Source organism: Engraulis encrasicolus, chromosome 1 (genome assembly GCF_034702125.1).
Source record: "Engraulis encrasicolus isolate BLACKSEA-1 chromosome 1, IST_EnEncr_1.0, whole genome shotgun sequence".
NCBI lineage: Eukaryota > Metazoa > Chordata > Actinopteri > Clupeiformes > Engraulidae > Engraulis > Engraulis encrasicolus.
The window spans coordinates 56,029,749-56,044,127 of record NC_085857.1 but is presented as its reverse complement, the minus strand read 5'-3'; the positions used below and the strand labels follow the sequence as shown (position 1 = coordinate 56,044,127).

Here is a 14,379-nt window from a genome sequence, read left to right as displayed (position 1 = left end):
AAATTAAACCGAACACATGAATCATAATAATTATATGAAATCGAAACCCAGTACCAATAGAAACACACAATGAAATGTTTTTTTTTTTCTATGACGTGACCTCCATGTTTTAGGATATGAAACGTGGGTACAATAAACAGATTATATAACTTAATGTCGACCTGACCTCCATACAGTGAACATGCATTTCCTCTGGAATACATTACCATTTACTTATTCCAAAAACCAATTTCCTGTGTGACCCGTGGTCTGTCCTTAGCGGAAACGCATAGTCATCTGTCGCGTGTATGTTTATTATGCAAGCTCTGTACAGCACATATGTGTTAATTTCTCCACCTTAATTTTAGGACTTTTAAAATCTTTTGTGCATTCATGTTTTTATATTTTTTGTGTGTGAAGTGTGAGTGTGTGTGTGTGTGTGTGTGAGAGAGGTGTACAACGTACTACTGCACAACAACTGCCCATACTGGGACACACAAAGCTACTGTATTGAACTAAACTCTTTTGGGAACCTACTTGCAGAGAAAGTGCCTGTAGGTCCAAATCCTGACAAATGTTAATCAAGCAGCTGATTTTTTTTGGCGCAGCTATGATTAATCTGGATAGGTGAAACATATTTCTTAAACATAGAATTTCTGACCATCACTGAATATTGTTTCCATCGTGTAACAATGTGGTTGTGTGTGGGTTTTTTCTAGCCTATTAGTTTGACATGACTTGGCAGATTGTACGATGGAAATTTGGTCTGGTGTACTAAAAGCAGTTCTAAATGGCGGGAACTACACATTGCCAGACCAAAAAGGAGAAGTGGCAGCCCAATGATTGTTTCAATAAGTGTCTGCAAAATGCCACAAGATTTATTTCCATCTTGGTGGAAAATGAGGAGGGAAATAAATCTTAACATTGCAGACGCTTATTGAAACAATAAGTTACCACAGTAAATGTGTGACATGAACAAAGGTCAAGACATTGCAACAGCATATTGGAGCGCATGACTTCTTTACCAATGGTACCAATCAAAAACACACACTGGGGACATGTTAACACACACACACACAGTCAAAAAAAAACACACACTCGTATTTTATCTCGTACACATACACGCATACATCTACATGGGCAGGCAAACACACACTATGCAGCCATTCTACAAAACTAAGCTTATTTGTTCAAGACTGAGAACTATTTGTTCTAAACAGCAATGCATTTCCTGTGCGAGTTATGAACCATTCTACACAGCACTGCGTAGGTCCTTTGGGGAATATTAGTTGTAAATAGCGGTGCACCTCCTTTGGGAACGGCGTTTCCTGTGTGCGTGTGCACTGCAGATTGACTCCAGTGTCTGTCTGCATTCATGCATACTGTGCTATTAAGACTAGACACGTTTCCATGAAAAGTAAGTTACCAAGATTAGGCAGTTAGAACCCTTTTACGGCATAGTATTTTAGAAGGTTATTAACTGTATAGCAACGCATTTCTTTGATAACTTCCTTAAGCATCGGCATTACAGACCATGTCATGCTTTTCTAGTCAACACAGTTTCTTCACTGTCTGAATAGTATTTTTTCCAAACAACAATCCGACATGCTGTTTTGAAAGGGATGGTAAGACGACAAACTAACAAACAGGCCTCAGTACAATGTCCCATTTGTGCATCCTTCAGTTCAAACTCTACATCCATTATTTTCATGGAAGACTGACTTATCCAGTGTTGCTGTATTTCCAAAAGATATTGGTGCAGAGAGCCATTCGCTTGTACAAATTGATGGCCTACATTCTCAGTACAAGAGGCTGAAGAAGACCCTATGACAACATTTTCTCCTGTATCATTTGGCCATTTCAGCTTCAAGAAGCCTAGCCTGCTGCTCCAATCAGGACACAGCACAGGATTCTAGAACATTCTTTGCTGCAGGCTGTGGAGCCTTGTCCCCCTCTAAGCCAGAGGTCTACAAATGGCGACCCATGGGCCAGATCCGGCTTGGGCATGGCAAACATTTGGCCCGCCATGAGGTTGGAACAAACGAAAACATATGTGTGTTTGCTACCTGTGGCCATTCGATCGGTTGATTTGTTTGTCCCTCATCCTCATTTGTGCTACGTTGTGGGGGAGGGGGGAATAATTTGAGGCCGATGCTCTCGGCCTCCATCTCTCCTTTCCTCCATTCTGGAGCCCTGTCCACCTCCAGACGATTCTACAGGATTCTAGAACATTCCTTCCTTTAGACTAGATGAGACAAGATTCCATAGTTCTCCTGCTCCACTATGGAGGAGACCGCACAGGCTTCCAGAAGTTTCTCTCCAGCATGCCAGAGCCTTGTATCCACCTCTACACTCCTGTTGCATTGTGGGAGAGCAATGGGCTACAGATGCAAACTCATGCAGAAAACTACACCACCAGAGAGAGCACTATTGCCACACACACACACTAAGAGCTTGCAATGCCGGATAATCCTGAAGATTTGGGACCCCTGCAGAGCTGGCATCAGAGAAAGAGGTGTGTGTTTGTTAATGTTCTGTAGGTCCCCAGGCTTTGTCTTTGTATGCCGCTGCTGCTATGCCCTCTGTAGCAAGTTACTTTGGATAACTGGGTCCACTAAAAGTGTGTGTGTGCGTGTGTGTGTGTGTGTGTGTGTGTGTGTGTGTGTGTGTGTGTGTGTGTGTGCGTGTGTGTGTGTGTGTGCGTGCGTGACCTGACCATGACCTCTCAAAGGCAGACTACAGATTAGGAAATAAAATGTAGCCAACACAAACAGTAGCAAACACACACACACATATCTCAGTACAGATACAATCTATCCAGATACTGTACCAACAGTGTGGGGTGTGGAGAGCGGGAGCGAGAGAGAAAGAGAGAGAGAGAGACTTGCTTTGCCAAAGAAAGCCCAGAGTTTCTATTTGAATGGCCATACAAATACAGCTCTTGGAATTGAATAGGACACACAACTCTGCACACACAGTCTGTACTACTCGCATTGTGCAGGCCTCATTTTACACTTCCCTTCTGCAAACACAAATGCTAGTAGTCATGCCACTAAAGCTCATTGAATTGAATTATGAGAGAGAGAGAGAGAGAGAGAGAGAGAGAGAGAGAGAGAGAGAGAGAGAGAGTGCTGTACCACTAGTTCTAGCAGGTGCACAAGATCATCAGGCCATCATAATCATCATCCCCCCCCCCCCCCCCCCCCCCCCCCCCCTCCCCCCCCCCCCCAACCCCCCCCAACCCCCCCCCCCCCCCCCCCCCCCCCCCCCCCCCCCCCCCCCCCTCGCTCTCGGTCAGGCCAGCTAACTTTCACATGCATGCCAGCACAGAAACTCATCCGGTCGGGCTGGTTAGTTGGAGGGTAATAGTTTTCATCACCTGTGTGTGGAAAGTCATGACTGAAGACGCAAGAATGTACACGGCACGCTAGTCAGAACTGTTGGAGGTGGCCCTGGTTTTTAAAAGTGACACCAAACACCGTGTGGATGTTAACGTCACTAAAATCTGGTGCACAAACGGGCACAGACGCATATGAGCGGGACATGAAACTGTTGAGAGATGATGTACAAGTTTGGTTTGGGCTTGTGGCGTCAATGACCAATTTCTAATGTGTGTTATTCTGCAACACTTTCATAGACGCACCGAAGCGCTAAACGGTGTTGCCTGGATGTGCGTACATGCTACAAAATAATACGTCTTTCTGCATGCGTAGGCTATGCATCTTTGCTTTGCCCTGAACTGCAAGCGAGGAGGTCGGCGTAAATGATTAATTCAAGAGACGTTGGTGAGGGAACAATGGTTGGCTACTGGGGCACTACCCGCTACAGAAAAAAAACGCCTAGCTCATTCACACACACACACACACACACACACCAGCTACCCGGCTACGACCAACATTTGACAGTGTGACTGTGCACAAACAAACGGCTTCGGGCTACTAACGACACCATCGACCCTATTCGCATCCAGCAATTAGGCAAGCCGGGCAGCAGACGTGTCAAATAGACACCTCTCAAACCAAGCAACCAGTCAACATTGCCCACCACCACCACACCAGGCGCTAAACAGGCTAGCCTTTCGGCGTTTCTGAGATTATTTACCCCCCTTTTAATCCACACACAGCGACTGCTTTCGACCCGCATAATTCTAGCCCAGTCTAGCCCGAGGCCAAGAGATTACTGCTGGTTTTTGAAAGCAAAGATTGAGTTGAACACGGCAGTGCAATATTGAAAATGTATGCTTTAGCACGCCGAAATCCACACGCATTCGCTCTCACGCATTCACAAGGCACAAACAAGACGAGGAGACCAAGACGTCTTTGCCGCTGAAGGAAGGAAACAAAACAATGCTTCCACACGCATGCATGTGCTACATACATCACAACAATTTCATGGCCTTACCTTTGATTAGATATGCCCCGGTGTTTTGCAGCTCACCAGTTCATATGCGAAAGGGACAAACGGCGAGAAAGGCAGGAGAGGCTTTGCTTTTTTAGCAACTCAACTCCACCTCAAACAATTTACCGAACGCTACTGAAGGGGGGAAAAGACACACATCTCATCTCGTGCCTTTCGGTGCAGCGCCGTCCAATCAAGGCGTGCGCTGGCGATTCGCTGCGAAGCTCCGTGACGTCATTTCAATAAAGTCCGTCTTCTTTGCATAAAAGCCGCCGCCCCCCCCCCTCCCTGACTGCCTGCTGACACCCCCCACAGAGCAAACAAACAGTGCCCTCTCTCTCTCTCTCTCTCTCTCTCTCTCTCTCTCTCTCTCTCTCTCTCTCTCTCTCTCTCTCTCTCACACACACACACACACACACACACACACACACACACACACACACACACACACACACACACAGCACACCCACATCAAGTAACATTGTCATTTGTTATCAGTGTGAAACTTTGCAAAGCAGTTAAGTTAGTATAATAATAATTAGGGTAAAAAGGGTTCATTCCATGGACATGTCTCTGGGGCTCGTTCATTGAAAGCTTCATAGGTCTTGGACGACCTCTAGTGGTTAATCTTTTGAATTGCACCATGAGTTTCCCACAACACACATACAGTAAGGTAAAACCATTGAGAGTAACTGTCAATGGGTAAAACTAGTAAACCAATCATGACTGGCTATGGGCCAAGGCAATGCAGGCAGAAGAAGCAATTTGAACCAGAGCCATGGAATTCAGAGTTGTGACAACGCGATGAACAGGAAGTCGGTTGGTGTCACGATTCACGTACGGTCAAAAGATTCTAGGCAAGGGTGCCGGATCGAGTTTTAAAGTGGTGGTGCATTTTTTTTCTTGATTATTTATTTCTTTACAATATTACTGCTGCTGCACTCCACTCATTTGTCTGCAGAAGTTGAGGACCGACCCTACAATCTTTGTTGTGGAAGGAGGGATTAGAAGCATCAGGCAAAGAGAAACAGCAAGGCCCTTCTCTCCTGGCCAGCAGTGGAGAATGAGGGTCGATCTGAACAGGAAGCTTCAGTTCCCCACAGAGATCACCACCGCATCTCTCCGGCCAGACATAGCGGTGTGGTGGTGTGCAAAGGCAAGAGCGGTAGCCCTCATTGAGCTCACCGTACCAATGGAGGAAGGGATTGAGGCTGCCTTTGAGTGGAAAAAGGCCAAGTGCTCTGACCTGACTGCTGAGTGCCGGGAGGCAGGCTGGAAGACCACCATCTACCCTAGTGTTTCTCAATGTGGGCGGCCTAGCAGCTAACCCATGGGCACCGGAGGAGGTGCGACAGGCAGCAATGCCCAGCAGGACTTAACGCCTTCCTGTACAATCTTGGAAGTGCAGTCTATTTAGGCCCATGGACGTGCACATTTGTATGGAGTCTAATTAGACCCATATCCATATAGGCCTACACATTTCTCTGATGCAGTAAGGCCCACTATTAATCCGTGGGCCAGGCATGCTAGACCAGATACTGATACATTACATTACAAGAAATGTGTTCGTGTGTGATGGATAGGAAACGAGTGGGGAGAGAGAAAGACGGGGAAAGTGGCGTGGTAATCTAGGGCCAAAAATGTATACTTTTTTCAGAACACAAATGTGTTTATTTAGACCCATGAATCTTGGTGTTAATGTAGTTATAAAGAATGTAGTCAATGTACAATAAATAAGGTGAACATTAATTATTATTACGACTTGCTACTTGTGTGTGTGTATGTGTGTCTGTGCCTATGTGTGTGTTTGACATACATATGTCCATCAAACATGACTTTCACCTTGACCCCATTACTGTATGAGAACTAGGCCTACTTGTCTGTCCACTAGTTTTTTTTCCCCTGAATGTTTCTTCCAAGTCGCCAGATGGCGCTAAAGGTCTGTTGTCGATTTCCCCAACAACAGCCTCTGCTTACAAGCGGCGAGTGTTGACTGTTGATCCTGGGACAAAAATGGCGTCGTCCAAGGTGAAGCAGGACATGCCTCCTCCGGGAGGTTATGGTCCTATTCAATATAAAAGAAATCTGCCCGTCCGGGGCTTCTCCGGTGAGTCACATAAGTGTATCTGTGACTTAAAGTCTCCATCTGCGGTTTGTGAAATGTGAAGATGACGAAGCCGTGTCAGTTATTGGCTGCGGGCACCGCTTGACAGGCGGCTTGTGCTAAAGGGCTAACGCTAGCTGCTATAAACTTGTCATTTCATATTTGTTTCGTGGATCCTTTGTGTATAGCCTACTATTTTCATTATCATGTAGGACGATATATTAATATTATGAACACTCGTGTAATGACCACACAGTCAACCTTGTCGGCCGGCAGAGCAGGAGGTCAGACTTTCTGTACCTAGCCAACTAGATCACCGATGTTGCTGAAGTTCTCTTGGCAAAGTCTCCGTTTTTACTCACTTGCACGTATTGCAGAACACCATCCTGTGTTGAATGTGTGGAAATATTGATGTAGGGGGACACACAATATTGAGCAGCAATCATGGGAAATGTCTAAACTGTGGTGAATTCAGGAAGCTATTGTTGAATGCAACTGGAGGACGTCTTCGTTGTGCTTGAGGAATAAGTTGTCCGGTTCATTACAGCTAAATATGCTGCCTGCTGTTACAGCAGCTGTATCACGACCTGCATGAATGGGACTCTTCATACGCACACTGTCTAGTCTAGTGAATGTGTAGCAATAGAATTAAGGTATCAAACCATACGAACATGGTTATTATCACCATATTGGGCCAATGTTATGAAGATGGTATTCCTCATCCTACATCCCCATTAGATGTATCTGCCATCTATTTATAGTCTATCTGATTATGATGATGATCATAATAATAATTGTAATAATAACACTAATGTGGTTCACAGCAATTGCATTTGCTTGTGGTGATTTGTTTTATGCATAGCTTATGGTTACATTGTATGTGGTGACGTTGTTGTGATGATGATGGTTATTATAATGTTGGGATGTGATGAGGATGGCATGTGCTTCTCATTTGCAGATTTCATTATTATTATTATTATTATTATGATGATTATTATGATTAGTTGTTGTGTTTTATAACGATTGTGTTTGTGGTTTCCAGGTTACACCATGTTCGGCATCGGGATCGGGATCATGATATTCGGGTACTGGAGAATCGCCACCTGGAACAGGGAGAGGAGGTTAGTGCCACATCTAGAGACAAAAGACAAAGCTTTAATGTCAAACCTGTGTGTATGTGTATGTTTTCATCATAGTCACCAAAATCACCAAATTGCCAAGTCCTGCGCTGGTTATACACATGATTTGAAATTTGCATTGCTTCCTAATCCCACATTTAACTCTTTGTGACACTGACTGTGAGTGACACTGATGCAGCATGCCACAGCACACGGTGCATTTAGGGATGCACTGATACCACTTTTTTGAAAATCGATACAAGTACGAGTACATTAATGTGTGTACTTGCCGATACCGAGTACAGAGTACCGATACCTTTTTCCACCAAAATACAATGAAAATAAATGCATGGCATGTTTTTTTCCACCTGTGATATTTCCATGTAGATTTAAATGTATGAGGTGGCAATTTTTTCCCATGATACTGTCAAGTCCACAGAACGTGACAATATTTTAAATTGTTTTGTGTAATAGCAGTATCGTTCCTGGTATCGGCAAGTGCTTGACGAGTACGAGTACAGTGAGCAGTATCGGCACATACCAGTATCGGTATTGGTGCATCCCTAGGTGCATTACAACCATATTGATTGCGCACCTGTGCAAGGCAGTAATGGTGGATTCACACACGCACGGCAACTGGCTACGTCCATTCACTTTCCATTGGATTAGATGACTTGTTGTCGCACTGGACTGTGGTCTCCAATGTGCTGTGTTGAATCTTTTGCATCCTCAGTCAAGAGTGTCTCTCTCTCTCTCTCTCTGTTTTAGGAGGCTGCTCATTGAGGATCTGGAGACGCGTATCGCCCTCTTACCCCTCCTGCAGGCAGAGTCCGACCGCAGGTGAGTGAGCGAGTGCTCTGTGCTCTTACTGTACGGAGAGACCGCAGGCGATGAAGGCATGGAAAGTAATTGGCTTTGTATGGAAGTGTCAAAAGCTGGCAGCTGGTATCTGGCATTTGGTAATACTGAAAAAAAACACACACCTGGCGAGGCCAGTCGCCAAGGCTGGGCTGAGCAACAAACTTTTATGTCGGGTATAAATATGACGGATGAGGCATGCCTGCACATACGCCCAAGGTATGAATAATCTGTATCCTATGCTCAGTTAGAAATTCACCTGTTAATTGATGGTCTGCTTTTACAGTAGCCTAGTTAAAAGAGGGGAAAAAAAGAAGCGCTCCGGTCAAAGAGAAATCGCAGATGTCATAGTCCTGAAAATATTCAATGTTTAATAGCTGCCATCACTGTAAATAATACTGCTGATGGGCATCCAATTTCACTGTAATTCCAGGATAGTTTTAGGAGAATGTTTCAGTTTAACCAGCTGCCACTGTGTCTCAACAATAACATGATTGAAGTTTTTTTTTTCTCTAATCAAGCGCCTCAACGTTGAAATCTACGTTTGACTGGCTGCATTTTTTGCAATATTATGCCATGCTCCATGAGCACGTACAGCACATGTAGTTGCTCTGAATAAGCGAACATAAAGTGTGAATTCCAATACGCACACTTCCGTCCTCCCTTGCTCACTTGCCTGCTTGTGACCTCATGATGATGTCACTGACAACAGAAAATTAAGTCAATATCTTGCAAAAGCACACTTGTAAAGTCATTTTCTCATTTGCAAATTGCAATTGAGATGATGAATGAAAAACAGACCCTCAAAAGTTGTTGTGGCTAGGCTGACAGCTGAGAAACTTTATTGTTTACTCGACAACGCAGGGCCAGGAGGCGGGGCGAGGCCACAAGCACAAGTGTAGGACGGGAGTGTGCATATTGGAATGCACACAGTGAAGAAAGTGTGCTGTAAGCTTCTCTCCTTTGATTTATTGAGCACTCCTGCGTTTACCAGCACCTTGAAGCTGTGCATGGATCTTTGAACTGTTGCATCTCTACAAGAGGTTATGTCCGTCCGTCCGTCTGAATCACATTCTTTAAATCGTCCAAACACGTTCTTCAGAGATTTGAGACGCTCGGGAGTTTAAACATAAAAGAGAGGGGGAAATAAATAAGTAAAACACAGCAGTTTATTTCAGACAATGGTAGCTCGCATGGATTCACACGTCGACATTGATTATGAAATCTGTGTTTTTTAATCTCTCTCTCTCTCTCTCTCTCAGGTCCTTGCGTGTGATGCGTGAGAATCTAGAGGAGGAGGCGGTGATCATGAAGGACGTCCCGGGTTGGAAGGTGAGACTCGTTACTATGGTGATGACGACTTGTCACAAAGTACCACGGCTCAGGTTGGGTTCCTTAGAAAAAACAGACTGGCTCCGCCACAGCAGCACTTAAGTGCAGGGTGTTTATTATTTGAAGTGCACCCAAAATCCAAAAAGTGACAAAAATGTGAAATTGTGGCTTGTAAATAAAGTTGGCCAATAAAAAGAAAAATTCAATAAAGAAAATAAACTAATTTGAGAGTCCAAAATAATTATTCAAGTCCATCAAAAATAGTCAAAAAATAATGTCCAAAGTAATTCAGTCTCAAAAAGGTAAATTCAACTTACAGCCACAATCTGAAGTACAACAGTTTACCTGAGCTGGTACTCAATGCTTCTGCTCACTCTCTCTCTCTCTCTACCATAGAAATGATCACAGCCCAGTATTTCAAATGCTCAACCCCTCCCACAGGTCATACTATCTTCACATTTAACTTCAATAATCACTAATAGGCACTTTAACACATTACTACTACATTCAGTAATTAGTTGCAAAATAATACACTTCATATGCATCATAATCATTGCACAGTTTCCCATGTAAAGCACAATATTTCAACATTTCATCAAAAACCCCATAGAAAATAGTTTGCCCCGTACCCACGCTGCATTGCGCCGAGCTGAGGCGCTTGAACAAGCCCTCAGCCCCACTGCTCGAGTTTGCCTGTCATGGCGGCGCGCACACCATACAAACCTTCCCCAAACAAATGCTGCTGGAGTTAAAACTACTGGGCAAAAATGGAGAACTTAACAAAACACAAAGAAAGGGGGCTCATAGCAAACAGGATCTAACCTGCGCTAATCGGTGAGTGTTTATCTTTATAACGTGAGTGTAGCCGAAGTCTGGGAAAAGTTTCAGAGTTTGTGTTCGCGTGAATGAATGTTTGTTTGAAGTCGCGTGTATTGCGCAAAAATGTTTGTAAATAGAGTTCTTCAGCGGAAGCGGAAGCATGTAGTAGATTGTAGTCTTTCATGTTAGCATTTAACGACGTCCTGGTTCCTATCGGCTTCCGGCCTCCATTGGGAATGAATAGGGGTAAATTTCAAATAAGCTCCGAGTGCAAGCACGCGCTTAGCGAACCCCCGCAAACTGTCGAGGGTGTTAAAAATAGGCTGTAGGTATGACATGGTTGATCATTTTGTGTCAAACTTCGACATAAATACGATGTTGCGTCCATATGCTAAACCCGGAAGCTTTTGGCGACTACAGAAACGGCGCCAGTATCTAACGGCATGTACGTGCGGAAGGTTGTACCCATGGCAACCAAAGGAAAGTATGTAGTTCGGAAGTTTTAATGATCAGAAAGGGGTTAGCAATATTGAATTATAATCGTCATGATTTAACATGTGAATACACCAACATGATGATACGATCCGTTCCACTAATGAGAAATGGATGCGGGGACACGCTAATGTTCGTTGTTGCCGTGCAACTTATATTTTTGCCAAACCTGAATCTCTATGGCGTTTTGCAATGTAAAAAATCGCCAGGGAACCGGTAGTCCAAACGCCGCATACAAGTTGACGTCAACGCTGAAGAGCTCTATACTAATGTTTGATCACGAGTCTGTGTTTACCGTGAATGTTATTGTTAGTGACTGTGTGTGTGTGCTTCTCATTATTGTTAGTGACTGTGTGTGTGTGTGCTTCTCATGTACTGGCGCTTGTTAAAAGAATGGTATCAGCCGCTAGTCAGCTAAATACAGGTGTGCTCTAGGGTTTAATCCCGGGACCCGGGATTCCCGGGAAATCTGATCAAAACAATTTCCCGTTTCCCGGGAAAGCCATGACGGGAAACCGGGAAAAAAAATTAAGTGCGTGTCTATTTGTTGTCCTAGCAACAGTGCAATCTAGCAGCGGTGACACCAGAGACGGTTTAGAATAGGGAATCTTTGGTAACACTTCAGGCTCACTTAAGCAGCAGCAGTAGGCTACAGGACCTTTTCAGCAATGTCTGGTTCTGCTGCCAGTTTTGCCTGGAGGCATTTTCTGAAATTGGACAATGACAGTGCGAAATGCACTTTGTGTGAGCGAATTATAATAGTAAGGTCGCCAAATTCCGCCCACTTCATGATCACTTCACTGAAAACGTGATAATATCACTCTTTCAAATACTATTTAATTATGCTCTCGTATATTTTTGGATAGCGGCAACTGTGTAGATGAGGTAATGAGCAATATTAGCTAACATTGGTTGTCCTTTCTATCGTAATTTGGCGATAACGTCCAGCATGTCCAAAATCTAGCTTCTCTGGCGAAGGGACTCACTAGTTTAGGCGCAAGAACAGCCCTCTCGGGCGACACGGCGTCAAACTAGTGAGTCCCTGCGGCGAAAGGCACCAATTCCGCCCGCTTGATTTCAGGTCACGTCTGTATTTCCGTTTATTATTCCTTCATGCTGTTGTGTTGATTTGGTTCACACGTGTAGTCCTGGCTTTACCGATGCAGGAACTGTGGAAACGGTTGAATAGGCTACTTTTGGTCCTAAAGTGAAACAGGGAAGCGGCCAGGGCGAGTTTATAGCCAGAATGTCGTCGTGAAATTAAAGTTCCATCTGCCGTTACGACACCCTTCATTGCAATGCTGTTTATGGCCGTTTGACTCGGTTTTATACTAAATGTCATCACCGTTTCAAATATTAAGCATACAAACTCCGTATCATGTCGATATCCATTCCTGACATATGCTGCATTCCCCAGAGGTAGGAGCTTCCTAGTAGGCAGCAAGAAGGCAGCTACCTCCCACTTGAAAGCGTTCCAACCAGCAAGTCGAACAAACTACAAACATGGAGGGACAAGAACTACATATCCACTTCTCAAAGATGTCAGCAATGTAAACAACATCATGCATGATTTTCATTTAGCCGCATTTCGTCTTTGAAGTACGCAATGTCAATATAACTACACCTTAGAATAGTTAATAGGCTGTTTTGCAACTGCTAACCTGTTTGAATCAACTTTATTTGTCCATAGAATGGTGATGTGCAACATAAACTATTCCTAATACTGTGCGCTGCCATTGCTGTGGTGACATCACGATAGTCAATGGGGCAAAGTTGGTTTGCTTCGCTTTTGCCCCAGCTCGCGACTTGAACATTCCACTTCAACAGGCGTTCCAATGCATTTCAGCAAGTAGGAGGTCAGAAACACCCCATCTCCCAACCCTGGGGAACGCACCATTAAACAGTGGACACATAATTAACTAGGCTATAAGTAGGCGGGCGGAATTGGGGGACGGGCAGGCGACTTGGTGTCACCGTCACCAACAATCCGCCCGTCATTGATAAGCGCTGCATGCTGCGCACAAGCTATCATCTTACACTTCATTATTATTGTTGTGTTGGTGGATAGTAGAGCTTAATCTTAATTCTTTTCTCCCAATAATGATACAAACAGTAACAACTTGATACAAATTACCAGTATGGGAGGAACAGTTGAATTATAGCCCCTACATGACTAGATCAAAAAATGGGAGAAAAAAAAAAAAACCCCGGGATTTCCCGGGATTCCCGGGAAATGGGTCGTCCTATCCCGGGATTTGATTCATGCCATTTTCGGGAAAAATATTAAACCCTAGTGTGCACCCCTGTTCCAGTGACCAGTGACAATTAACAAGGTGCTGTACGGAGGAGCTAGACAGAGCACTCTGTCACACGACTCCTTCACTTGACTGCTTCCTCTTTCACTTCACTTTCCTATCTCCTCCCTTCCTGTCCCATCTTTTCTTCTCCTCTGCTCTTTCTTCTCCTCTCTTCCCATCTCCTCTTGTCTCCTCTCCTCCCCTCCTCTATCCTCTCTTCTCTTCCTATCTCCGCTTGTCTCCTCTCTTCCTATCTCTTCTCCTCTCCTCCTAACCCCCAAGAGTGCTACTTATTTAACCCCTTAGCCCAGAGCCCATTTTATTTACATGCGTGTGTGTGTTTGTTTGTTTGTTTTCCAGGTGGGTGAGAGCGTGTTCCACACAGAGCGCTGGGTGAGTCCCACCAATGAGGAGCTTTTCAACCTTCGTCCTCGCGAGGAGCTCATCCGCAGCGCGTTCGGCTTCCTCAAGTACATGTAAACACACACACACACACGTGCGCTCACACACACTCGTGACCTGGACCACCATCGTTCCGCTGCCTGAACCCTCGACCGTCGGCCGTCTGTGAAGCTCCAACCAGCCGCCAGCCAAGAGGGGACACAGGCTATAATGTCTATATACTGATGTAAATGTTTAAACTATTAAAACAATAAATGTTTTCCTTTTTTTCTTGTTTCCCTGTGTCTTTCTAGTGGTGATTTAAAAAAAAAAGTCCAGTCCAGTTAGTTGTGGAATTGTGTTTTTTTCTCTCTCTCTTTAAATTAAAGATTAGTTATGTGAAGCTGGGGGTTTCTGTGGCTCACTTAATGTTATCGATTTGCTTCTTCAAACTTCAGAAGAGTAGGCCTATGCCAAAATCCTGGCTTAGTAGTAGGTTAAATTAACCTTGAGGTAATTAATTAACCATCTAATACAAGATTCTTTATTTACTTAGCCATAGGACAACTTCACGATTTATGAGTGAATTATGAATGATCAA

At 44.3% G+C, this 14,379-nt stretch overlaps 2 protein-coding genes across 3 annotated transcripts in view; one reads left to right on the top strand and one right to left on the bottom strand.

The window, feature by feature from the left end:
- Positions 1-4,549, bottom strand: part of LOC134455482 (mucin-19-like) — a 35,830-nt gene extending 31,281 nt beyond the window's left edge. For both annotated transcript variants that reach the window (XM_063206561.1, XM_063206570.1), the window contains exon 1: positions 4,381-4,549. The gene's annotated coding sequence lies outside the window, so the exon portion shown is untranslated. The remainder of the gene's footprint in view (positions 1-4,380) is intronic.
- A 1,808-nt stretch (positions 4,550-6,357) lies between these two features.
- ndufa13 (NADH:ubiquinone oxidoreductase subunit A13) lies at positions 6,358-14,075 on the top strand. Its single transcript, XM_063207122.1, has 5 exons — positions 6,358-6,484; positions 7,524-7,602; positions 8,368-8,439; positions 9,720-9,789; positions 13,758-14,075. The coding sequence occupies exons 1-5, from the start codon at positions 6,391-6,393 to the stop codon at positions 13,875-13,877; spliced, it is 435 nt and encodes a 144-aa protein (XP_063063192.1). The 5' UTR covers positions 6,358-6,390; the 3' UTR covers positions 13,878-14,075.
- The last annotated feature ends 304 nt before the right edge of the window (positions 14,076-14,379 follow it).

Coding starts and splice junctions, on each gene's coding strand:
- ndufa13 (XM_063207122.1), top strand. CDS start 6,391: ATGGCGTCGTCCAAGGTGAAGCAGGACATGCCTCCTCCGGGAGGTTAT. Junction 6,485..7,523: donor GCCCGTCCGGGGCTTCTCCG/GTGAGTCACATA, acceptor TGTGGTTTCCAG/GTTACACCATGTTCGGCATC. Junction 8,440..9,719: donor CAGGCAGAGTCCGACCGCAG/GTGAGTGAGCGA, acceptor TCTCTCTCTCAG/GTCCTTGCGTGTGATGCGTG.